The sequence below is a fragment of the Esox lucius genome, chromosome 22, assembly GCF_011004845.1.
Source record: "Esox lucius isolate fEsoLuc1 chromosome 22, fEsoLuc1.pri, whole genome shotgun sequence".
Classification (NCBI taxonomy): domain Eukaryota; kingdom Metazoa; phylum Chordata; class Actinopteri; order Esociformes; family Esocidae; genus Esox; species Esox lucius.
In genome coordinates, this window is record NC_047590.1 from 8,722,916 (window position 1) to 8,750,355 (window position 27,440).

At 41.2% G+C, this 27,440-nt stretch overlaps 2 protein-coding genes across 4 annotated transcripts in view; one reads left to right on the forward strand and one right to left on the reverse strand.

Moving 5' to 3' along the window:
- lrp1ba (low density lipoprotein receptor-related protein 1Ba) overlaps nucleotides 1-10,378 on the reverse strand; it is a 146,185-nt gene extending 135,807 nt beyond the window's left edge. For all 3 annotated transcript variants that reach the window (XM_020042497.3, XM_020042495.3, XM_020042494.3), the window contains exon 1: nucleotides 10,202-10,378. In XM_020042497.3, the coding sequence (XP_019898056.3) occupies nucleotides 10,202-10,286 (85 nt within the window). In that variant the 5' untranslated portion in view covers nucleotides 10,287-10,378. The remainder of the gene's footprint in view (nucleotides 1-10,201) is intronic.
- Nucleotides 10,379-14,966: 4,588 nt separating this feature from the next.
- Nucleotides 14,967-24,305, forward strand: kynu (kynureninase). Its single transcript, XM_010891063.3, has 14 exons — nucleotides 14,967-15,278; nucleotides 15,489-15,662; nucleotides 16,044-16,164; nucleotides 16,349-16,431; nucleotides 17,081-17,142; nucleotides 17,238-17,309; nucleotides 18,316-18,390; nucleotides 18,631-18,777; nucleotides 21,115-21,213; nucleotides 21,479-21,552; nucleotides 21,648-21,700; nucleotides 21,873-21,958; nucleotides 22,122-22,352; nucleotides 23,899-24,305. The coding sequence occupies exons 1-14, from the start codon at nucleotides 15,173-15,175 to the stop codon at nucleotides 24,025-24,027; spliced, it is 1,512 nt and encodes a 503-aa protein (XP_010889365.2). The 5' UTR covers nucleotides 14,967-15,172; the 3' UTR covers nucleotides 24,028-24,305.
- The last annotated feature ends 3,135 nt before the right edge of the window (nucleotides 24,306-27,440 follow it).

Sequence of the window (27,440 nt, forward strand, 5' to 3'; positions counted from 1 at the left end):
TCCTGTTCAAATGTAAATCTTTGGTAATTTGTGCTCTGAACCGGGTTCTCATTAAGGATGTCTACCTACCTATCCCTCTATCTATCATCTGGCTACTGGTAACAGAGTTGAAAAGGTTCTCAAAATAAGAAAGTTCACTTTTATATTTTAGATTCCTTATTAATAATTCAGCAGGTCTGTACACAGTAACAAAGTTAAGGTGAGCTTGAGATATGGCCCAATCCATAATAACAGAATGATGCTGAAACTCAGATTATGGGAATTCAAATCATGACTTTAACAGAATGGAATTCTATGTCCTATATCTGCACTTCAGAAAACGCCTTCCTATGAATGCAATTCTCTTTGTAGTATTTTGTCCTTAATAGGTGCACAAAATAAACATTATGAGCAACATTATAATAAAACAATGTGTGACATGCTTTCATTGTACACTTCAGTTTTACAGTCATACAGTAGCACTTCATCCTTCTATGAGGAAACAGTCCTGTGGAACCCAAACCAAATGGCTTATCATTTAAATGTAGTGGTATCATTTAAATGTAGTTGTTTAATTCAAGTTGCTATTGGCATTCTTGGGCAAGCAGCCAGGTACTGTTGACAGCGATGGCGCAGCCCATAGCACTGAATTTAGCACATCACCTGTCTCATTAAGCAAACAGATTCACACAATAGGCTACACTTGTAACCTACCTGCTGGACCAATTTACATAAAATGGAATTATTATGATTATAACACTGGCTATTGAATAATTTTTTTAAATCACCCACTACAAAATGCTATGCCAGCTCCTCCTCGCATTTCTACCTAATGTTTTCCGACTACGCGGCTAAAAGAATCTGTTAAAAATCCAAACTGAAAGCAGAGGGACAGTGAACTAGCTATATTTTGTTTTACCTGTCAGTTTATTTTGTATATCCAATTTTTGCCAACATCAAAAAACGCTGCCTGTCCTGACAAGAACATATGAACTGGCATTATGAAGACCAATATTAAAAACTGAAGCAATGCTGCAAACTAGACTAGAAAAAGGGAAATTAATACAAGTATTATTTTATTTTAAAGGAAAGTGAACATTCACTCTCTTTACTTATTTGTATTTCTTGTTGCCAATTGGTGTACAGCTTAGAATCATGTCTTAGAATGTGTTTAAACCGCTCAAAATGCTGTGATTTCACCAACCATTTATAAAACATACAATTAAAGTAATGGTGAAATCTAAGTACTCTACAAAGAATGTCTACAATAAATATTTGTTTGTGTTAACTACAATACTAAGAAGTAACTATATACAGTATATGCCAATGCCAAAAAAATTATTAGTGCTTGCTGGTGGGAGGCACAGATGATGAAATACGAAACAATTTCGTACATACAATTGTATGTAAAGTTGTTTTGGAGTACCATTACCATACATTCCTGTAGATCACCTGTATTATAGTTAGGAAAGATTAAATTAAAAAAATTCAAAATGTGTTTTCATGAACTCAACTAAGTGTGTACGTTTAATGCTGGCAGTTAGAAATCAGCCGTTACATATAGTGGTTGAAATAATGATCACGTACCCAGTCATCAAGGGGGAGAGTAATTCAGTTATTTATTGCAGCATTTGATAGTCTATTGTTCATGATGTCACAGACTCGATACTCAGTCTTACAAACTCGATCTCATCTCACTCAATCTCATAGAAAACCTCCGGCCTACCTCTAGTTTATAGACAATGCAAACAAGAATGCACATCACAGTACTGTCGCGCTTTGACTAGACGTGACTTCCTGTGTACGGATAAACAGACGTTCTGTTGTAAACTAAACATAAACATACATTCATAAACTTCAACATGGTTTACATACTGTAGGCCTACCCTGCCAAAGAAGATGTTAACTGGCAATAGCTCTGTTACCAAGAACTTGTTTGATACATTTCACATGAAAGATTTATTTAAATAATTATTTGTCAGTACTACATCACCCTGTATAGTCCTTAAGGAAGTATTCAAGGATTGTTGGTCACTCTAAATATGGCACTGTAGTGCCTAAACTGTCCCTAAAAATGGTGTTCTATGTCATCTATAGTATGTGCCGATATGTACTCCATGTCTTCAGCAACACTTGTTTTCAAACGTAGAATTTCAAGGCAAACTGTATAAAGTAAAATAAATTATATAGATTATTGATCTCATAGATTGTGCACATATTATATACTAATCCCAAATGGAAGGTTTCCAAAAAAAACACATTATTCAAGGGTGGCATCTTTAACTACAAGTTCAGGTTTTCAGGGAAAAGGGAAAAAGAGAATGACTTCCACATTCGGACGTTAACAAGGCAACACTCTATCTTAACTCCTCCTTCACATTTACTGGATTTGCTGAATGTGCACATATATTTTTTACTCATCAAGACGAGTACGGCAGACGTAGTTCCAGGCTTCTCTGTCTGTTATGCCAGATTTGTATTGCATGTAACAAATGCAGACAAAACATATAGCATTAGACTTAGCATTGACTGTGAAAAGGACATGCCCCTTTAAATTGCAGTAGAGTGTCTCCATTAATGTGTGACTTCCCTAATGGGTAATTTGTGGAAGCCATCATATACAAACATCAAAAGATAATACCAGAACAGAAGCTGCCAAAACTACAAAAAGTATATTTTTTATTTATTACTCCAAGAAAACATCTGGACACTGTGGACAGCCAAACTTCATAGGGGGATATGAAATGTATTTGAATGCTAAACAAAGCAAATAATTTTGGAGAAGTGATGTTTCCCCATCAGGCTTGCTGGTAGCAGATGGCAATGCAATATGAGGACAGGGCCATTAGTGAAACCTTCCGTGCTGGGGACACTTTGGATCTGTCTGTTTGATTGGTGGACAGGGACTCCCTCACACATGCACACACACTTACTTCTGACAGACACACAGTACCAGCATGCTTAAGCCAGCATCATCAGATAGCCAATGACCAACCTCAGTCTGTAATATAACAAAACACGCAAGAAACAATTCCAGCACAATGGCACTTCACTCTTCAGCTTGCTTGTTTGGCATTGGGCCAAATAAAAATGTGAAGATATATACTGATGTTTAATTAATGCGGCTATATCCAGAGTTGACTGGATTACCTGAAAACATTTGAAAAATGATTAATGTAAGTTAACTTTTTCCAAACTTTTAAATTACTTTTTACTTTCGACATATCTATTTGTATTTAAAACCATGCACCAAACATAGCATTAGCATAACATGTTACTTCTAAATCTGGGACTAGTTTGAAAGTGTAAAGATGCAATATAATTCACACAATTCACAATAATCAACATGTAAGAAAGTCTTATGACATGTTCAGTAGATTGCACCTGCCCATAATCCAATTACATCGGGGTCATTCTATTTGTAACAGTCAACTTTGTTAACTGTGTTAAAGAAAATGTATAACTCAAAACATTATTGGTATTATCTAACATCCATGAAGCATAATTCCAGATATGTTCATGTCCAACCTAAACCAGTGACATTACATCATCATTGATTTTGGGTTTGACAATTATAGACTGGGCCCAGAGCCAGAAAAACTGGATAATTTCTTCCAGTCAAATATTTCTCAGTGGATTATGCTTGTCTAGTCCCTACTAATAAAATTAAGCTCTTGGGACACCCAGGATCGGGCCCCAAATTGAATATGGCTGCCAACACCCAATATAGTTGGCATAATACAATTCATTTCATGGAAGTGTGGGCAGCTGTACATTTTAAATAATATATGTTAGTAGACCATGTTCAAACATGGGTAGTATAATTAAATACTATTTTAGTACATTGTTACTTTACTGTGAATCCAATAAAGCTGCCATTAAGAGATTTACTACCACTGAGATTTCATTGCAATTTGGTGTTTTTTTCTGTTTCTTCTACATACACTATGTCGATCATGTTTTGCTATCAAACATGTCGTGTCATATACAGTTACTAGTTAAAGTCTAAACACCCCATGCACACGTCTTTACATATTGCTGCTTTATTGATCAATGAATGAAGTCTGATCGCAGATCAACCTAAAAACACACCTCAAACATAATTTTAAAAAGGTACGTGAAAAATCTATAGAAAAAGACAAGTGAAAGATGAGTCTAAAACGATAAAGAAACACATGTCATATAATAAGACAAGCATAAGACACGCCCCAAAGAAAGGCAGTGCCTTATGGGATTCCACTTCGCTCACAGGGGCTGCATCGTTGCACACTTGCTTGAAGGGGCCACCGGGGGGTCTAATAAACCCCTTACAGCCGTGATTATTGCTACCTCAGCTTTCAGAGGCTTGTGCTAATGAGGGAATCTCACGTGAACCCACGAATAGAGTGCAGAGGTCAGAGAGGAAGTGGAAAAGGTTCATTTGTGATTTAGCCTAGGGCGCAGACAAGCACAATACTCTCAGAATACTTTGACAGGATTTTTGGTCTGGCTCAGTTTTTTTGTCTGGCCCTGTGCTCTGTCTATCAGGCTTATTTTTCTGATGAAACAGGATCTAGATTTAGGGGATATTTCTTTTAGATAGATTAAAGAGATCAATCAATATCAATCAAAAGAATAGAAATGCAATGCCCTTCCCTTAAGGGAAAGATTAAGAATCGTACACCATTTCTGGCTAAAGGTGCGGTTAGGTGGAGAATGACACAAAAATCAAATCTCTACGGGGTACTGAGTTGTGAAATAAGAGTGTAAAACAGCTGGAATAGCCCGACACTATATGGCGTTGAACTAGACCATTTACTTTTGTGAATGTTAAGCTTCAAGAGACCAGCAACACCGATTTGTTGTGGTGCTCCCAACGGTGCATTGTGCTTTCAGACGCAGTCAAATCTTCCATCCAGAAAATATGGTCCTCCATGATGCAACATGCTTCATTTTATTGTTTGTTTTTGTCAATATTAATCTGTGAAAGGTCGACTGGTTTACACGAAACAGAGTGGATTTGGTAGGTGGATGGTTAAGGCAGTTAAAGTACATTGATTTTGAGTTTAGGTCTAAACAACCCGTCAATAGCCCCACCACTCAACCATTTTACCGAAGAAAACTTAGCAATATACAAGCATGATTGAGACAGATTATTTAGGCATGAGGATTTTAAAGCATCAATTGCACAAAAACATAATTGTAGCAATACATTTGTGGCTAAACATATTTAAGAATAAGGCGGTAAATGTTAAGCCCTCTTTCGCAAAACACATTCCAATAACTGTTTTCAAAAACACCTAAAACGGCTCAATAAAACCTGAAATGGAACGTGAAATTGAAGAAAATCATTAAAGATATTACTTCAGTTGCAAATATAATCTGGGGTATTTTCACTGACTCAAGACAGAAAGCAAAAGCTTCCTCTTATTACAATCAATATTAAAGTTCCAGCTCCAATATTCTGATGTAATGTGCGTAGACATCATTTCAGCAGATAGCTATCCCTGTTCAATTGGGTGGCGGTGCTCAGTATGCACTCTGCACCTTGATGCTGCTTCCACGAGGTCAAGGAGAGACAAGATAGTCACTAATGCTAAAGACCACTTAGCAGCAATTAGGCAGCATGCCTGTGATTGATGACATAAGTGGAATACTGATCTGGATGTTGTTGGTAATATCTATATTTCAGAGTCCATTATCTCCATACATTTAATGAGACTAATTAACAGCACGAGGACAAAGACGATACGGCACTCTTTAATTCAGATGGTTGTTTCAAACAAATGATGAATGATGTATTGTCTCTGCATTGGGATTCAGGGTTGGTGCATTACAGAGCAAATGGGCATTAAAGTTACAAACGGGCTAACTTCCTCATTGAGAGCAAGCATAATTTACTGCAACCTGATGCAACCTCAGCTAACTGCTGTCCCCCATCACCTGCTCTGTCTCTCTCTCCCCCACTCTCTTTTTCCTTATTGCTTCACATCTTTTTTCTTTGTTTCTCCTACTACACTCTAACGGGCACTCAGGTGATATAGCTGGCTTCCTAAAGGTCTGACATTCCACAATAGGCGCCCAAGCGGAATCGCAGACCAGTACAGACCTTCACGGGGTCCGTTGGGAATAACAAAGTAACATTGTGTTAGCGGAGTGCACACGGCCCACATACACACTATAAACCCAGAACAACATACTTGCACGCACACACACATATGTACATTATGGGGTTTTACTACAGTATCCATATGGGAACCAGACACTAACATCCATTCAAAATCTGTGGCTATGGAACCGTATGCAGTTTCTGGGCTATTTGTAGAGTCCTAGAGATCCGCCAAAACACATTTATCTTATTTAATTATATAATTGCATCCTTGTTGTGGATTAGCCCTGGGGTCCCAGGGAGGGCGGGACAAATGGCCTGCACCGCCTCTGTATGGGGAGGGATAGCAATCACATATGGTTGCCTTGCCTCGTCAGCTCTAGTGACTCCTCCTCAATCACGGTTAAAGGGCGGAAAGTGTACTCCTGCCGACGCGTAAGGATTCCGGTCTAGACATCCTGGTTTAGCGAGTAGCGTGAAAAGAACCAGAACAGCATTGGATGGGCTTTGAAAGACCCATATCGGGACACAGACCAACAGGGGTTTGTTGGGAGTTGCTGCAGTGTAGGGGGACCTTAAGCATGAACTAGATACCACAACACTGGAGAAAAACTGGGTAAAAACATAATATATAACCTTTCAAATGTGCTTCTAAAACCATTAAAAAGACGTATTGATGCAGTTAAGCTGTAATATAGGTCAGGTTTTAAGAGCATGCAGGTGCCTAGGACCAGGGTGAAACAGTATTGGTGTGGCTGGAGGGCACCAAGGTGGCTGAAGGGAACAGAGGTGGGGAGGTCACTGCTGTTTAACTTCACCTGAAATACATATATTTTTATTCTGGTTCTATATTAGCATTCTACATCCTGTGCAATGCTAGTTTCCCCATTGACTGATGTGTACAAAGCTACAGCAGCCAGCATAATGTAACACGGAATTCATTTAAAATGCTAATTTTTTAAAAATGTTTAAGTAAACTAAAGAAACTTTTTTTTTGTGAAAGCAGTATAATCAACACAGAATTGTGAATTATTATACCTGTATATTGGCGTGATTATTCATTTTCTTGCAGGGATTAATGTGGTTAATTAAATGAATCACAGGAGAAAATTAGTTAATTTGCTAGCACATATTTTCAAAAAACAATTGATATATATGTTGTGTAACATTTTTAACACATTTCACGAGATTCTATGCTCCCTATGAACTCACCAGGCAGCTGTTGTGTCCGGTCCACAACTCTGTGACCCTGGACATTAAAGCCTGTCTTAACCTGATCTGACTGTCATCAGTAGTGGTGAATATCAGCGACTTTGCCCTGAAAAATGGCAGTGAGACTGCCCTGAAAAATGGCAGTGAGACTGCCCTGAAAAATGGGCCTGTTAACACAACAGTATTTAATAACCCTAATCTTAACCAAACCTGTGACCGGCAATCCTAAACCTAACCCTAACTCTCAACCCAAAGTGAAATGTCCCCAATATGTCACCGGTTTTTGGTGCCCACCGGTACTGCAATATAAGGACACACACAGAGGTAGATGATGTCACCGTTAAGCTGAAAATGTAATAACGATGCTGTGGTGATTTATTACAGCCTGACAGGGAAACAAAGTGACCCACCTGGAGAATAATTAGAATCGGGAACGAAACATCACATCATCAAGCTGTACATTTCCAACCCTTTTTGTGACTTGTGTAACAGAGGTTTTTTTTTGTTGCTGAATAATAACCTGGCATGTCAACGATGACACTTCTCTGTTGGAGAAGACATTGTGAAGTCCGATGTGTTTGTGTGGGAACTGATTAAGTATTTTGACAGGCATCTATAAGCGTCATGGTCAGAAAGCTGCCTCGACAGATTGCCACTGAGGAATAAACATGTGATATGTTCTACTGCCAAACAATCGCATCAAACAAGTCTTCAGACATATACAGTAGCCTAAATCATAGGCTGGGTCTTTGATGGCAATGTCTAATCTCAATGAGACAACCTGGAGAAAGAAGTGAATAAATTATGAGCATTTTGTGTGTCTCTTAATTATAAAGGAGATAAGCTATATATAGGGATTGTAGTTACTTTATCACACTTCTCCAAATGTGCATGCATTAGTCCTCAACCCTAACTTTCAGACATTCAGGAAATGACCTCCAAGACAAATACATTAATTCAATGACTCATTTAAGCCCATCACCTCACCTCTCATAATATCAGAAAAAGCAGGTCTGAGAAAATCATTTAAACATTTAACCTTTGCAGAGGAGAGATCCTTGCATTGCTCCTAGTTTAGACACACATAGCCTGGCGTTGTTTCGGCCCTCATCGGGGACAGAGCAGGTACGGAATGTTTAATAGGCTAATGTCTCCGCCGCTAATTCTCTGGAGAACACGGGGCCTCAATTCATATCAGAGTCTTTGGGAAAAAAAGTATTACTGGGTATTGGTTCCAAATGGAACCTTTTTTCCTACGTTGGCCTTGTTCAGAGGTAAGCGTGCAGTGTAGGGAACACGGTGCCATTTGGGACTAGGTAGCGCAGATTCTAAGTGGTGCCTTCCTATTGGTTCACGACATCGGGTTGAACCAACCGGCAGGGATGAGCATGAGAGCTTCCTTCCCCTTCAGCTGCATCGATAGGACTGTCAGTTACACGCCACGCTGGTTATTACACCCTGGAAAATGCTGTATCGTGTTTCCAGCAGCTCTCCAAACTAAATCTGCCCCGTCCAAAATAAATGGAACTTTTGGACGGATTCGCCCCTATTAAATCAGTACCCCACAATTATTACCAGCTGAGCTACTGAGCCGTCAAAGCGTTGCAAGCACCTTAACCCTGTCGACCCCATTGTGATGGTTAAGGGGCTAACTTGGCAGGGGCCGGAGACGGGTTTGAGTTGTAGCTGGGACTACTCCTTAGTAATTTGCTACACTGGTGACAGAGGTGAGACGGCAGTTGGAGAGGTGTGTAAATCTGAGGGACCTGGGGTAGAACAGCGTGGGGATATGCTGGCCAGAACAAAGGGCATCGTGTAAAAAGTGGGGGTAATGTAACCTTAATGACTAGTGACCTCATCAAGACGTCCATAACCCCCTGGTATGATGGCTGAGGTGTTGGTTTGACCTACATTGGTGTCCCAGTCTGGAGAATCTCACAATTTGCAACAATGTTATTGAACTGTAGATGCTGCAACCTACAGTCATTTCCTCATTGTGCTGTTGCAGAAAAATGCCACTTAACAACCTCAATATCCCTTTGCTGCATATTTTCGTTTCCCAGTTATGTGGATTATTATTTTTTTGATATGGTTGGAATGCGCTACCTTTGAGGCGGGTACGGTAAGGCAATGTATAAATGGGCAGCCCAATTCTGATCAAAACATCTGATCTAATTGGCCAAAAGACCCATTAGCAGCAAATCCTCAGAATTGGTCTGCCTGTTTAAACCCAACCTTTGTCTGCTAGTCTGCACTCTACGTTCCAATATGTTTTTCAGCAGCCCCACAGGTAAACCCTTAGGTTCCAGTTAAAATCCCTTTTTATTTCCAGATAAAACCTTTTTTGCATACATTTAGAATACTCTGCAGAAAAAGTTCTGAATTCAACCCCAAACCGTTCTACCTATCCAAGAGGGTTATAATGGGTAATTAAGTAAATTATCATTCAAAGGCATTACCCAGAGGGACAATCAAAGAACCCTTTTGGAACCTTCCTTCTAATAGAGTACTTGTCCAGTTACCTCAATAAAACTGTTTATTGTGGGTTTGCTAATGATTTGAGTCTATTGAATTTAATGTATTCCCTCTCTAGCCTGGGACATAAATCACAACCTTTATTGGTCAGGCAGGATGAACAGATTAGCTGTAATGAACAAGCTAACCAGATGGATGTCATTAACCAGTGACCAGTATAGTCTAGTGGACACTGAATTCACACGATTAGCCTGGGTAGTGACAGCATATCACCCATAGTCTAAATCAGGGATTTGTATCAAGCCTTGCTAAACTCTAAACATGACCACACATACATGACAAATAGCAATGGACAAGGTCATTAAACGCTTTTGAGAGTCTATGATTGTGATGAAGATGTTGATGATGTGATGCTTTTGTGTCCGTAGTAGTACAAAATTAACTTACCTTGCTCTGCCACCGCAGTTGTCAGCATTTTGGCAATTGGAAATATTCCCGATATGGTCAAAAAGGCTAAAATAAAGTCGGACATCGTTGCGGATCAGGACAAGCTGCGCACTTCATTCACCCACGTCCGTGTCCGGTGTGATAACGTTCAGCAATGCCAAGTGAAGTTCCCTTCTTGTTACGCAAGCTAGTCCCTTTCGTTTTACCTTTACCTCTTCCCCGCTATGTGAGCGTGGATAACGCTGAAAGGATGCGGGGGGGGGGGGGGGAGAGAAGGTATGTATGCAGGACGCGGAAGGGAGGAGAGAGATGTGGACGCGGGAAGATAATGTGTTATCACTTTTTAGTGCTGACAGGGTCTACAATACATAAGCCGTACTCAAATTGTAAACGTGAAATAGGGTGTAAAAAAGAGAGTGAGAGTGTAAAAGAGAGCAAGAGAGAGTCGAGGAGTGCGAATGAAAGAGAGAGAGAGAGAGAGAGAGAGAGAGAGAGAGAGAGGAGAGAGCGTGCGAGTGAGGGAGTGAGTCTATAATTAGGTAAATGCATGTATCTCTTCACCTTCATTACACTAGTGTATTCTAGAATAATATAATCAGTAACATCATCCCATCAGATTACGTGACACCCTAAATTATACAGAGGTACAAAAGTCAGCACTAAAAAGGGTCATGTCTATGCTCCTGGAGCAATGTTAGATCACTTGGTGTTTTAGAACCTTGAAATGTGAGTTGCTAAGGGCTTCTTCTCTGCAGGGCCCAATGCGATTTTGAAACCCTTTTCAGTCTGTTTAAAGCAATCCTCCCCTCCTCTTAGCACAGTCCCACTACTGCCAGTCTGCCTGCCACATGACTGTAATGATTCAGCCGTAGTGTCTGATCTCTATGGTTTGGTTTCCTCTGAGGAGATGCCGGATGCCCTTCATCTCCCTAGCAGGCCCCCTGTAGCTCAATTCTCCATTCCTTTCAAGCCTGGGTATGGAAATACGAAAAATGAAGGCCAGGGGCAAACCAGTAACCCATATGAGATATGAGTCAGGTGTATGCATCCCATCTCATCATATTCCGTCCCATTGCTGAGTTGTCAGACGCTGTCCCTCTTCACCCCTTCCTCCCTGATTGGTTACAGACCTGGGCTGAGCCTGGGGTGCCGGGACCTGGGCAGGCTCCCGAATTTTAATGGAACATCATAAAGGAGGCCAGTGTCCTATGAGGGAGTTAGCTAGATGAGGGTTGTGGTCTCCGGGGTTAGGGGATGCAGGGAAGCAGCTGTTTTCTGCCCCGCTAACTTGTACCACACCAGTGTAGCCAGAGCCACAAGCTCACTACATTTAGAGTCCGAGGGGGTGAATGTCAGCTGTATTTCCTTGATTACGTGAGCCCTCTCTCCTCGTCTCCTTCTTAGGACCCAAGGGATGAGGTCAGAGGTCCCTTCCCTTTGACCTTCCCATCCAATTGGGTTTTCAGAAGGAGGCAAAGAGAGAGGACGCAACGAATCAAAGAAATACAATTCGGGATTCCTTGGTGTGACAGTGGACTGGGAGGTCCTGTGGGGTGAGAACATCCACTACTGGGCAATCAGAGACAGAACTGAAAATAAAAATGGCATCCAGAAACACAAACAGATACTATTTCTACTTTTATGTCCTGGCTCAGCTTCTGTGATATTCGAAGTTCGCTGGGAATCCTCACCGGAATGTATTGCTTGTGCTTGGATGCCCCCTATAGGGCTTTTCATGTACACACACAGAGAGGGAGAGAGAGAGCACAAGATTGAGAGAAAATGAGATTGAGAAAAAGAGAGCAAACAAGCAGAAGAGGGAGAATCAGACAGATAAATAAATAATAAAAGATAGGACACAACCTGAGAAGAGATACCAATTCCAGCCTCATTGTCTGGAAGGCTAGCCGACAACTAGTCAATAATGCTCCGTAAGGAGGCCATGTAGCCCATAAAGACAAATTATCCTCCTTGTTCCTGAAGGAGAGGGCCCTGGAGACCTGTCCCAGCACAAATCACAGGCAGCAGAGAGCTCCTCTTTCAAATGAGCCACAGAAGAGTCCCTTTAAACCATGGAGGTCAGCACTTGTAAGTTCCCAAGACATACTGTGGCTATCAGATCCCAAGACTTTCAACAGCCGACATTGAAACAAAATAAAGTTATTTGTGTGGGTAGACTGGAAGGCAATGTCGGAGATATCATCTCTTTTAATTATATTGTGAGGTGTTACAAACACAAGGACCAAAAATGTGTACCAAATACTGCTTTTAGATACAAATTTTACCAGTGTGATTGGAGTGCGTTTGCCACACGGTAACCCAAAGGAGAGCTCCATTGTATAGTTACGCAACATGGCCCAAGAGGAATATTGCACACATACCACAAACCCCTGAGGTGCCTTATTGCTACTGTAAACTAGTTGCCAAGCCAATTAGGAAAATTGTCCCAAAGAGTTGGCTCAGGTACCAAGGTTGGATGAGAAGTGTCGGTCAGGGTTGCCTTATCCTGTCACGCTCTAGTGGCTCATTCAACTATCTGGAACCTGCCGTGGTATTGCTGTTATGAGGCAATTGTGAATTGGACATCACAAAACATTGGCAGGGGAAATAAATTGTTGTCATAAACATAGTTATGTTCTTATAAAATGTCTTTCAGCCAATCAGCATACAGGGCTGGAAGCACCCTGTTTTTAATAGTCTGGAGAAAAACCTATAAATTCTGCTGTGCATTACTTTTTACCAGGGCCCAAAATTTGTGCAGAGTCAAATTCTTCTCCAACCTCCTTATCTTCAGGATTGACTACTTACCTGCATTAGACATAATTAATCAATACTGTTACAGGAATATCCTTCCTAATTAAAGCTACCAAACGTCTTACCAAACTGTTTGAAACGCATAAAGACCTGTCAGTCCGTTTAGGAGTTCAAGTTTGTTTTACGAGCAGTGGCTTAACGGACATCAGGTTAATTTGGGTTGACAAAATGACAAAATGATGATTTGTTCAAGGCAGTCTACCATTTTGATGCAAGCTGAGAACAAGTGGATATGATTTACTGGCATGAGGTAACCTACTGTTCAAAGGAACTTTGCTCCTGTGTATGACAGCGGCGATCAGACTTTGTAGGCAGCTGTTGCTAACGTAGGGAAAAGTAGATAAGATTCAAGGGGCCCACAGCTTGGCAGGCATCTTTGTGCTCAAGCGGCGGGGGGTTCGTGCACACGTCTGATTCAAAGAACAGGTCAATTTTGTGTGTGGCATTTCAGCAGATGGGCGCGGATGATGCATCCGTCGTCTGTGTGACGGGCATCACGCAACTCGATGGGCATGAGTCTTGGGCATAGATCTACTCCAGGGGCCCAGGATACCTTGCCAAAGCCCTGAACCTAAAGGGAAAAAAACGTGGTGAAAGAACATCAGTAATAAGATAAGAATTTAAATGGTAGGCGAACATTTTTAGCTCTGCGTGGTTGTTCTGGAAATCCATTCTGTTGAACATGTAGAAAATTATCTACATTGATACGTCAAATTAAAGCAATAGAAAAGTATGAAGTGGTTGTCTGCTCAATCGCCCGTTGAATGTACTGGAAGGCTACAGCTGTGGAGCATTTTCAATTGTCTTTCTCAGTCATCAGGGGAAGACACTACAGATTCTTTGAACCACTTGGAAAATAACAGGCAATCAATATCTGACCTGTTCTGCCCTGGCTTTCACAGGGACATAAACCTGCTCTCCAAGACTGCTTTAACCATCACACAAATTGCACTACTTCACACGGAACCTGTTCATTCTACATTCAGATAATGTGAAAAGAGAATTTCTGTAACCATCAACCGCAACTTTGCTTTAAACTTTTATATTAATAATTAACTGTGCTCAAAATCATCATGAACTGTGGTCAAATAAAAGCAACATGTGCAGGACTGATTCCGTAGTGTTCATCCTGTGCCAATGCAACCTGCCCAAGAGAAAAGTTGCAGAACTTACATCTTATATCTTGCATTGAGGCCTTCAAAAACAATGGTCCAACCTAGTAAAACCTAGTAAATCTTAGTTTTGTATTTAGACATTTGTCATTATGGCTCTATTTCAAATCAAAGGTTGGAAAAGTATACTTTGGGGATACGTTTTTCTCCCATTAATTAATATCTGCAGGTGAGAATTTTTCTTAAATATTTGAAAGATTTAACAGATGAACACTTATGTTATGCAAATCAAATTATGTTTAAGTAGGGCATACCTTCAGAACAAAGTAAAACATAATGAATATGCATTGAAATAACTTGAATGGATTGCCTAGAAACATCAAAACAGGGGCAAACTATTCTAAAAATATGGTGGCCTAATTTTACAACCTTTGTTTGGCATGAACTGTTGTTATTCAATCAATCACATTTATGTAATAAAGACCTTCTTACATCAGCAGTTGTCACATAGTGCTTTTACGGATTCCCAGACTGAAACACCAGGAGCAAGCAACAAAAGATCAGAGTTGATGCATAGTGGACAGAAAAAATCTCTGTTGTAGGGTTGAAACTTAGGAAGAAACCAGACGGCAATGTGTTTTAATGTTCAGATGACAAGCAGGTCAATAAATGCATTTGGGCTGTGTCGAAAATCTTTAAACAGACTCCAATTCAGCTGCATAACCATGTGGACAAGGCCATGGTTATTAAAAAATGTTGAACACCTGTTAAAAGTCTGTATATAAAACTAACTTTACCCAGCTTAAATACACATTCACCATATTCAAACGAAAGTACAAATACTGGAAGTGTAGCCTGAATGATATGACAGTTGTTGGAAAAGGAAGTGGGGTACAGTAGATCGTTTTGGCGTTTCTTGTAAACCGGTATTGGATAAGACCACAAACAACGTCAAATACTACGCTAGAATGAATGAAGTCCAACTAAATGTGTTTATCTTACTGTCTGAGGTCAGCGCTCAAACAATGATTAGCTAACCACGGAGATGTTCAAAGGGGTGAAAGAGCACTTTACAGATAGGCTATACGTCGAATCAGCTACACTGACCGAATACGAGAGATTTATTCAACTGGAATTGAAAATATCACCTGGTAAATACTTTTTTAAACATGAACTGTCATATCATTTAAGCAATTAAATATTACTTGAACGTTGGAATTGGAATAAGTTAAACGTTAGAACAGTATTGAGTAGGCTATGCTGTAGTTTTTATCCCTTCCCGAGGATATAATGCAATTTGGAGTTTATATCAGTTATATTAGGATCATAAATAGAATTTGTGTGGTTGTTGTCTGTACCAGTAATTATGGACCCATTTGACGCTCGCTCTCCACGTGAGGCTCTGGAGCTGGTCTCCAATCTGCTGGGATGCAGTCTTACCTCGAGCGAAGTAGCCACATACCTGGACAAGAACGACGAACTGAAGCATTTGCGCGAACAGTTTATGATACCTCAAGTAGCAGAACTCCCTTCAAGTGAGTTTAATGACAAAAATGATCTTGTTAATGTTGTCTTCACTTTTTATTGAGCAAACTAGCTCCAACCGCCTCAAAAGCTATGAATATAGGGCCCGACCGAAACATCTGGGCCCTTGGACTAAGCACTTCCCATATTTTGCTTAATTAGGAAATAATATTATGGGTTAAGTTAGAAAAGTGGGAAAAAGAACATTTGACTGTCTATGCACTTTAATTTAGCTAAGTGTTGAATTTGAATGGGTTTAATGACATGCTATTTTATTGTAAAACAAAGCATCTTTCTGTGGCCAAGAATGTGACATCTGAACCATGCAGAGAAGCTTTTTAAGACTAAATGTGTGGATTTATTGTGCTAATGCACTGTTAATGTTACCCCAGCTGACCTAAAGCTTGTGGATGGCACCAAGGAATGCATTTACTTTGCTGGGAACTCACTGGGCCTCCAGCCCAAAATGGCGAAGACATACATCGAGGAAGAGTTGGATAAATGGGCTAAAACGTAAGCTATTTCCACAACATTTCCCCAATGTCAGGTTTATGACTCTGAATCAGCTCAGCTAATGTTCTAGGAGGGTTTTGACCATTAGTGACCATTTGAGGACAAAATGTCCCCAACATGAGGTAGCAAATTCTATCCTTCCCCTTTACCCATCATATTGCTGTTAATGTTTTTGGTCTACCAGGGGAGTTCATGGTCATGTTCATGGCACCAGACCTTGGACCTGGGCTGAGAACACAATAGAGGAACTCATGGCTAATATTGTCGGTAAGAGACATCGGTAAAGACCATTACCATTTTTGTACATCATGTAACGTTGTTTGATGGTACAACTTAACCGTCCAGAGGCCTGGTTATTTGATCATGACAGTTGGTAACTTCGTGGTTAAAGTACCTCAGTTTATTGTCATACCTTTCTTGTTCTTGGTCATTTTTAACATTGAGACAAGCTCTCCACTGGACTTTAAAGGTCAATGAACTTGGAATTGTGTCATTTTGTGAGGTATAACTAAGCCAGAAAACTCAAGGCCATTATGGATATAATTTTTTAGGTTGACAGGTTATGACAGCTTCATCACGTGTGAACATATAGTATATGTTTTTATTAGAGTGGGCATAGGAAACTAGATTTATGTTGAATCTTTTTGGAAAATGACTTTAGTTTCATATCTTGATTGCACTGAGATGCAATCACATCTCTTATTATATTCATGGGAATATATGGGGAAAATGTTTCCCAAAAAACAGAGTTTTGTCTATTTTCTTTTTCTTTTTTTTTCAGTTTTATTTCCCCATTCCCTCAAATGACTTCTGAGCGGATTTTCTGCTTGCCTATCCCAATGTTAGACTGCTGCGTGTGTAAAATACCCTTTCTCACAGTTGGCTAAATGTCTCAAATCTACATTTAATTGAACAGGGGCTAAAGGTGCTGAGGTCGCCTTAATGAACGGGTTAACAGTGAATTTGCATCTTCTCTTGGTAAGATAAGGACTAGTTTATATACAAATAAGCTGCAACATTTTCTACATTACCAACACTTTACATTGACAACAACTTCTGCATTTGCTTTACAGCTGTCCTTTTACAAACCTACAGCAAAACGTCACAAAGTGCTTATTGAGGACAAGGCGTTCCCCTCAGATCATGTGAGTGATTTCAATGACACAGCACTTGTTTACCGCCTACACAAAGTTGGTGTAATGACTGCATTTCTTCTTCAAGTACATTTCAACCCAGACTCCACGTTTAAAAAGATTTAACAGCTGTATCATACTTCAAAGGTTCTGTGAAATTATTACTTAGAATTACTTCAATTAATGAATGCATATATTTGGTTATTAATTCAAATGAGTTGGGGGAACTTATATTGGCTTTTGTTGATTTAATATTCACAAAAATATAATGTCTTATTTCTGAATTAGTGCTCGCTTGTCTTCATCCACCCATCGGTTTACTGTGAAGGCTTCAGACATGCATATGATTGAATAAAAAGGTTTACCCACTATGGATATTCATTGAAAAGGAGTTGGGGACTTGAGATCAGACAAGCAATCAGAAAACCTTCAACTGGATCTTCCACAGAACAATGTAAATGTGAATTACACATTACCTGGCCATACCCTCAGATCCTCCTCTTGGAGTGATCTACCTTTCTAGTCCTCTTTTCTTCTCCCTTGACCACGTCTGACTCACGCAACATCATTCCTAACGGTTTCATCTGCAAATCTACTTTCCTGACCATGTGTGGCTGCTAACTAGTCTCACCGAGTCAGGGGTCTTAGCGAGAGAGAAATGTATTCAGTGGTCAAAGGCAATCCATCTTCCCTGGCGCTGTCCTGCCTGGTCGTAAACCTCAAATAACATGAGTGGGCTTACAACCGTCAGCCTGAGGAGTCCCTTATCCCCTTTCCCGTCATAAGACTGTCTTTAATGGCTCCGACTGGAGTCTGAAGGGTGGTTGGAGATGGGTTTGAGCCCCATGGGGGCAGGTCTTGTCCCAACAGTGTGCGTAGCTCACAGTTACCCTGTACAGTAAGTTGGAGTAGAGTCGACATGTTCTGATTCCCACCCCATTCAAATGATTGTCTCTGAGTTGCTGGTCAAGAGGTGTGTCACTGACCCGTTCCTTCATTGTGTTTCTGATTTCTCCAGTATGCCGTTGAATCTCAGATCCAATTCAGAGGCTATGACCCGAAGCGAAGTATGCTGATAATGAAGCCCAGACCGGTAAAAAAAAACCAAAAAAAAAAACCACACTTTGTTATTCGTGTATTTTTATAATCCTCTGTGGGTTATCGGGGCTTATTCTGCAAACTTTTACCGACGATTGTCGATGGAACCATGGGCCAGGAATGACGGTTGTGTCTCTGAGTTAAGTTTAAAGAGTAATACCGAATGTTTAGATGTGTTATTTATCTAAGCATAATGAAGTTTCCCTGATGAACGTCCATGTGTTCTCCCTGTCAGGGCGAGGAGGTCCTGAGAACAGAAGACATTCTGGAAACCATAGACAAGGAGGGAGATTCCATTGCAGTGGTGCTGTTCAGTGGTGTGCAGTACTACACTGGGCAGCTCTTTGACATGGCTGCCATAACTAAAGCTGGGCAGCAAAAGGTAAAAGACCACGTTAGAACCCGTTGGCGGCATCCGTCAGTGTTCTGTTGACGGCGGCGATACCCCAAACGTTGATTTGAGGCGTCTTGCTGTTATGTTAGGAAAACTACCTATAAACTAGGGCTACTACAGTCTGCAGTCCTGGAGGGTCAATACACTTGTGGTTTTTATTCTCTCCTTTTAACCTAGAATTAATTTAGACCTGGGACACCAGGTGAACTCAATTAACTACAAGGTGCAAACAAAAACAAAACATGATTTTGTTCCGTCTGGAATGGAATTGGATAACCCCGCTCTAAACCTTTTACAAATCTCAATAAATGCCTGAGCTTGGTGTCTTATGGAGTTTCCAAGTTACGATACTGCCCTCTGGTGTCCAAATCACGATGCTGTAACTCTGTACAGATATTGATGAGTCCATATGTATTTAAACAATGGTTGAATTAAGCCAGACTCCTGCACCTTGGGTCAAATGGAGAGCCATACAGAGCTGAGCTCCAGCGAGGAATGGGTTGAAAGAGAAAGGTAGGACCGGAAGTTTATGATGCAAGTAAACCAAGGTTAGGGTTTGAAAAAAAGGCTTAGGGCTAGTGTTGAGTTAAGTGGTTATACTAAGTAAGGATTAGTGTTAGGGTTGTGATTTAGGCTAGTGATATGAGTGTATAGGATGAGGACTTTATGCTAGGGTTAGGGTTAGAATGGAACTATACATAATAGGCTCTGTGCACAAGCGTATGGACGAACTTCCGCTTTAGCCAGATGTCGGCATATCATTTTCCGGTTTACTTAAGGCGATCACCCGCGTCGCCCCAAAATGTCAGTTTTTAGTAGATGTCTCCAAGACCTGCCTAAAATAAGCATTAGTGATGTCCATTGAATTGTTGATGCCTGGTCCCCTGCTCCAACAAGCAAGCGGAACAAGGGATTCAAACTCTACGTATTGAGTTATCTGCACAACTACTAGGGTAAGTAGTTTACTGTGGTGTGCCGGCTATCGGCTAAGCTAGTTAGCGACGTGTTCCTTTTTAGTGTAGTATTAGGCAGGACAATAGAACGCATAAAAATTCACCCTAGCCTCAAAAACGGCAATAGAACGCTGGCTGAGCTGGAACGCTAGCACGTCCCCATAGCAAGTGAATTGAAACAAACCTTCGTTCAGCCTCTTCTAACCTGAATGAAGCTTAAAATTCCATAGCCTCAAAAAAGCACCAAAACAGGTCTCCTCTTTTATTTTACTACTGTAACCTCATTTCACAACGAAACAGAAAAATAAGAACTGGCATAGGAAGTAAACATCTGGTCCTATATGGCATTCATTGCGCTTAAACCTGCGTTACGTGGAAGTATCTAAAAAAAAGTTTGAAGTCATTGAATGGTGCAAGCCATATTTTATTAAAAAGAGGACATTCTCCTGATTAAAATGATGCCCCACTTGTACTTTGAAACTTAAATGAATCACATACATTATATTTCTTTTTTTCCGTACAACAGCATCACTCATCTTGTTGTGAGTTTAGGTGTTTACTAATGCGGATGAGTATTAGTAAGTAAACCAGAAACTGCAATACTGACTTCTAGACAAAAGCGGAAGTTTGTCACTACGCTGGTGCACAGAGTCTATAGGGGATTTTTATTGTCAGATATAATAGGTGATTCAACAGCACCCTCTGCTGGCAGTGATATGTAATAAATAGAAAAGGTTGGTACCATCTGCATTCACCTCATGGAAGTGAATATAAAGCCCATTGTTTTAATACACATGGGTGTGTAGAGCTGGGAATACATGATGACATTCAAGAACACACACACAAACATGCATGTAACACACAGTATGTTTTACTGTCAAAGTCAGGACCCAAAATGTAGTGCCATCAAAAATCTAACCAACTAAACTAATTTAACCCAACCCTAAACCTTACTCTAACCTTAACATTAATATCATCAAGCTGGTTGAGAGAATGCAAAGAGTGTGCAAATCTGTCATAAAGACACAGGCTGGCTACTAAGAATATGTGCTATGAATTGTATTTTGATCCATTTAGCACTTTATTGGTCACTACATTACTCCATAAGTGCTATTTTATAGTTTTGATGTCTTAATTCTACAATGTGGAAAATAGTAAAAATAAAGAAATACCTTTGAATGAGTCAGTGTCCAAGCTTGGTGATGTACATTAAAACGCCAATGGGTACTTACTTTGAAAGGAATTTATGGGCACGTATAGAGACACACACACACACTCTGATGAACCATCCGTGATGCGTCCTGACTGCAAAGCTCCGGCCTCCTGCCCCTTAGCATCTGGCGTGACGGTGCATTTCTGGTCCTCTCGCCAGGGCTGCTACGTCGGATTCGACTGCGCACATGCGGTGGGGAATGCAGAGCTGAGGCTGCATGACTGGGGCGTGGACTTCGCCTGCTGGTGCTCCTACAAGGTCAGCACTGGGCTTTATTCAGAGACGTCAAGGGCAAAAACACTGCCGGCAGGGGCTTCATCTTCCGTTCCCTAACCGCTGACTCAGGGAGACGAGCACACGTGGGGAGGATGCAGATTAGTCTGGGCAAATTGTCCACAGAGAGAGTTTTATTTGTTTTGGCCGCTCATTTCCGGTGTCGTGACATAACCCGGTCTTAAATGTTGCAGTCAGCCGGTCAACAAACGGTGCAATGCTTTGACGGTTCTCTCGGTTTGTTTTGTAGTATGTGAATTCGGGCGCTGGTGGCCTGGCTGGGGCTTTCATCCACGAGAAGAATGCCCATTCAGTCAAGCCTGCGTGAGTACACCATCTCCTCAGGCTTGGTATTTTCTTCCCATAATGCACGTTGACGGGATGTGTTCTCTGAACTGTTCTGGTACCTTCCCTCTCAGGCTCCTGGGGTGGTGGGGACACGACTTGACGACCAGGTTCCAGATGGATAATAGTACTGTTCTTTTCCTCGTTGTATTTCTTAACCCGAAACACAGAAATGACAGAAAGGGATGTTTCAATTGTCCAACCAAACAGAGAAGCTTGATTTTCACTGACATCTTGTGTTTTTTTTGTTTTTTTTAAGGTATTACAGAAATAAAGAATAATCCTTTTTCGTTTGATAGAAATGGATCTGCTTCCGGGCATTGGTGGATACCGGCTGTCAAACCAACCTGTGCTCCTTGTGTGTCCACTGCAAGCTAGTTTAGAGGTGAAATACATTGTTCTATACATATAATTATACCCAATCTATTTATTGCAGGAGTTATAACTTTATGTTCATGCTATTACAAAGATTGAATACCTGTTGTATCTCAAAATGAACCGTTGTACTACCAGATCGTATATTCATTTGTTGCTGTCACTGCTTCGAGGTGTTCGCCATGACAAGCATGGCGGCTCTGAGGAAGAAGTCCAGACTCCTGACCGGTTACCTTGAGTGTTTGATCCAGCTCCACTTTTACAAGGATGACGGGCAGGCCGACAAGCCCTACGTCCACATCATCACTCCCTCGAATCCTGAGGAACGAGGCTGCCAACTCTCCCTGTCCTTCTCTGTCCCTATTGCAGCCGTGTTCCATGAGCTGGAGAGAAGGGGTGTTGCTGTGAGTGGTTTAAGATATACCAAGTAATTACCGTATGCACACGTTTCCTATACTCATAACCAGACTCGAAGGGCCGGAGATTTTCATCTCCTTAATCTCAGATTAAACTTAGTCTAGGATGTTCTGCCTTAATCAGCGATTGAGTTCATCCTAGGAATATAAAATCAAGATCAATGGAGAAATCTGATTAATCTGTGTCACTGAAACTCCCCAAATCACTTTTGTTTTCTCACTATTTGGGCAAAAACAACAACAACAACACCACTGCAATAAAATAGGTTTTCACCTGAGAAGGTTGCAAGCTTCGACTGGAAGACGGGGGATTTTGTGGAGAAGCAGGTTGACATGGGAGTGCCTGGATTAGGAACGTTTGTGCTACATTTGTGAGGAAAGGTACTACTGTCTGGTTGTGGATGAGACCATAAACATGCCGAAGCGAGTAACTGCTTTGACGTTTTCAGAGAACGACAGGGCGTTCTCTAGGGTCACACCAAGGTTTTTCTTTTGGGAGGGGTACACCGTGGAGTTGTCAGTCATGATGGAGTGGTCTTGGAGTGGACAGGCCACCCCCTGGAGGAAGAGTAGTTCCGTCTGGTCGAGGTTGAGCTTGAGGTGCTCGGCCGACATCCAAACAATAGATATCTGCTAGGCATTCAGAGATGTGTGTCGCCACCTGTGTGTTAGAATGAGGGGGAGGAGAGTAGTGTCCTCCAGTAACATCAGTGAATACCAAAAACAACGAGGGGACATGACAGAGCTGAGTGACTATGTTTTATTGCATAGCGATTAACTGAAATGTCTTCTTTTTTTTTTTTTAATAACAAATAACTAATTGAACTGACGTCTGTTAAATTAGTTGAAATCCATTTCAAGTCAGGGTTTTTGGTGAGCTTAATGCACCATTTCCCTAGAGACAATTCAAACAATTCACAAGAGAAATATCGGAATGAACAAACTGGTGCCTGCATGGCTTCTGATGTGAGCAGAGATGAGATGATGACTGACTTTAATGAAATGATAGTCATCAAATATAGTAATGTGATTTGCTACTCTGATATTGCATTATGGAAGTGTGAATAAATTGTGGTTAAGTGATAAACACTGCAGTAATGGGCATCCACAACCACACATCTTTTTATATATATTATTACACAATGCATTTAATGTTTGAAAACAAGGATCGAAACAGTAATCAAAAAATCTCAATTAATTTAAAATTATCCAGCCCGAAACCAAACCAAACATCACAAATTGCTCAGAACTTCTTTTTTAGGACGAGATGCTCAGCCCTGAGAGGTTGGAGAGTTGGATCTGATAGGTCACTGTGTCTACAACAGCAGGTAGATGTTGGAGGATGAGAACAGACAAGAGTCAGCTTTCGAAGAGCCTCAGTGGCACAAGAGCTGGTTTGAGAGTTGGTTAGAGACGGCCTGTTTTGATGCGTTGGAAAGATGTCGGATCACCTATAACATGAATCTGTTGTTAAGTACTGTATTCCAGATTGAGTGGTTGACCATTCTGATGGGTTCTGTTTATGCCTCACCAGTGCGACATGAGGGAACCCAACGTTCTTCGCGTGGCTCCTGCTCCACTCTACAACTCCTTCAGTGATGTCCACCGCTTCATTACTGTTCTCAGATCAGTTTTGGCTGCCAGCCGGCCAACAGGACAATGATAGACACAGTCTGGTGCTTTTACTCAACCTTTTAGAGGGATGTAATCAGTTTTGTACAGAAACTTTTTCTTGACACTCTGCTGGAGTCGTTGATTACGAATGTCTCTCAAAGTTACGAAGAAGCTGCCATCCATGTCCGAGCTGTCCTTAGTAGAAAATGCATTTTATTGAGCTCTTTTCAGTGAAACTACATTGGTTGCGTGTCTATGCTCATAATTTGGTGATACAAATTTGTTACCTGAAAATCTCTAATAAAAAAACAACAGTATATGACCTAATCTCAAGCTTCTGAATGTCTTGCTTCCTCCCTTCTCCCAGATCTACTCCATTTCAGTTAGGCTGGCCTGCCCCAACCCAGAACCATTTCAGTTAGGCTGGCCTGCCCCAACCCAGAGCCATTTCAGTTAGGCTGGCCTGCCCCAACCCATAACCATTTCAGTTAGGCTGGTCTTTGCCCTAATACATGCCTCCCTCTTTCCATACTTCAGAGTTTCTTGTCTTGCATACATTGGTTCTTCCCCAGCCCAGCATGAGGTGTTCAAATTGCATGATTTCATGATAGCAAAAGTCTGATGATCCATTCCTCTCTTTTTTTGCATTACACACCTCAGTGGCCTGCAGTTCTCTTCCTGGCAATTAACACCTAGCTACTTCATTACATGTCGGGCTGCTCCTAATGTATCTGCTGCCTTCATGTGTTTATGCACTATTACCTTGATGGATGTCTATCCTACAATTAGACATAATTGGCATATCAATATGCAGAAGCTAAATGGATTAACCTTCTTTAAAACTAATGAGCACTCCCATGACCAGCTGGGGAACGGACCAGAATTAGCATTTGTCATTTTTGAGGGGGTTTGATGATTATATAGGAATAAATAATTTACTAAGGGGTTAGGGGGTCTTTTGTTTGTCTTTGGTGACTTAACCCCAAGGTGGTTTGAATGCATTAGGTGTCGAGACTTACTGTGTTCCACTGCTAACAGGCATGGGTGAGAGCACTGGTTTATGCTGTGACACATGTACAACATGGGAACACTGTATGCTGCTTCTACGACTCCTCCCCCTGAATACATTTAAAGCACTACTACTAATGATCTGCTCTACCTGATTCCTTGTCTAGTTTGGGAAATTAAATCTCAGAATATCTGATTCCTTGTTGTCAAGATTCGGAGAAGACTTCTTTGGTTATCGGAATCCTTCCGGTTTAGATTCGGAGAAGACTTCTCTGTTTATCTGACTCCTTCCGGTTTAGATTCGGAGAAGACTTCTCTGTTTATCTGACTCCTTCCGGTTTAGATTCGGAGAAGACTTCTCTGTTTATCTGACTCCTTCCGGTTTAGATTCGGAGAAGACTTCTCTGTATATCTGACTCCTTCCGGTTTAGTTTTGGAGAAGCACTAGCTGGCTTGTTGCTTAGTTACGGGGACTGTGGACTGATCAACCTGAGAGTGCCCAATACATTCCTATCCTGATTCAATTTCCATGCATTCATTTTCAGAAGTCTTTGTAATGTAATCACTGACAACAGCCTCGGTGAGTCGGAGGTCTGGTTGCTGGCAGGGATGATGATTTGTGTGTGTGTTCCAGTATGTAGCCTGAAAATCCAGGAGGACGCATTGATTTGAGTTCTTGGCCAGAGTCCCGCATTGAGGGGAGTTGTGTGCGGGTGTGTGTGTCGGCGGAATCACCATCAGCAGAGAGTCTTGTTAAACATCTGACCTCTAACCCCAGCAGGACTCTGATGCCGACAGAGCGATCTGTATAACCGTGCCAATATCTGAAACACTTGATAACATTCAGTGCAACTCCTCGGCCTGGAAATGGATATGCTGGAATCATGGGAGTGATTGCCTTGTTACAATTGAGGTTGTGTCTGTGATTATGCACGAGCAAACGTATTCATTAATTCATTGTTTTAATACTCATAATTAATATTTCCATTCAAATCTGCATTGTCTTTTTTTAGCTCAGATTGTTCATGTTCTCCCCTGTCCTTTCTGATTAGGCTCGGGGGTGTTGTTGCCAGGGTCATTTCTGAAGCCGTCTGGGATATGAGCTTGAAACTCACATCAAGTGACGGACGTGAGACTTGGCTAATTCACGTTGGCACGCGGCGTGAAGGTACCGATCAGCATAGGACTTTCACCGGTCCCGTGCTAAACGACACACGCGCCCTGGCGATAAATGCCGTCCCATCACCGCTGCCTACCGCTTGCATGGATGCTGTTGATTTGAAAAAGCTTCCATTGTGGCACATTTGTCCCATTCCCTTTGCCTGCCCATCTCTCTCTACAAGGACGTGTATAACTTAGCTCCCCTGTCTGTGCTCAGGGCAGTTAGCAGCATAGCTCTGGATCTGCCAGCAGAATGCAGGTACAGTAATGGGAATTGAGAGCTGCATGCGTCAACCTTAATTACCTTAAATAGCAGCCCCTCTGGCTTCTTTCCACACTGCGTGTCTCTCTGATTTGACAGCCGGAAAAGGTGGCCCAAGAGCCGAGGTATGGTAGTCTTCTGCCTATTAATTAGTTGTCAGGGTACTAAACTATGACAGCCAACCTCAGATAGGGAACAGTAGTGACCATTTATTTCCACACAGGCCCGGTCACACTCCGTCCCTTCACTGAGAAATTATTCCTTAGTCTTTTCCCGCACAGTACTGATGACATATGGGAATTCCACTCTATATTTAGCTTTGCTATTCGGTCAGTCTGCATTGTTTTAACTGTTTTAGTGGTTTATGGGTATTTTCTATATTGTGTATCACAAATCAAGCCAAGGCTTTACATGTTCCAGATTCTGCTGGAAGCACCGAGCCGTAATCCCACTCATTTAGTCTAGGTTGCCTTTTAGTCCAGTGGTAGCTTGACTAAGTCTTATGAGAAATGGAACAATTAGTTACTGCTTCAAGTTATCAAAGAGATCCATCAAAGGACTTTCCACTTTTCAAAAAAGTGATAAAAGAGGGGATAAAAGACTTGTTTTTAGCCAGAAAAGAAGATCATTGGAAAAAAGAAACAGCTTCATGAATAAGAGAAAAAGAGAAATAAGAAAATATAAAATGTGAGGCGAAACAGAAAGGGGTGCTTAAGCAAAGAAAGCTGGCTGCCTTTTCTTTTTTAATTGTTGTTCAAATGATTTCAATCCCAAATCAGATACTATAACCTTGTTAGCATCTGAGCTGATTTCCATATTAACTACCTCTTCAGAAGCTTCAAAGTCCTGAATAATTGACAACAAATGAAATGTTTTGATTGTCGTCGGTTGGCACAAGGCATGTTTAATGTTTCATATGTTGCTGGCTTCTTCCTCGGTTATTATGCAGATGACACATTTGTAAGCTGGACCCCTGTTCATCCTCCTTCCTCCCTGTACCCCCCCCCCCCCCCCCCACGATCCGGTGCAAT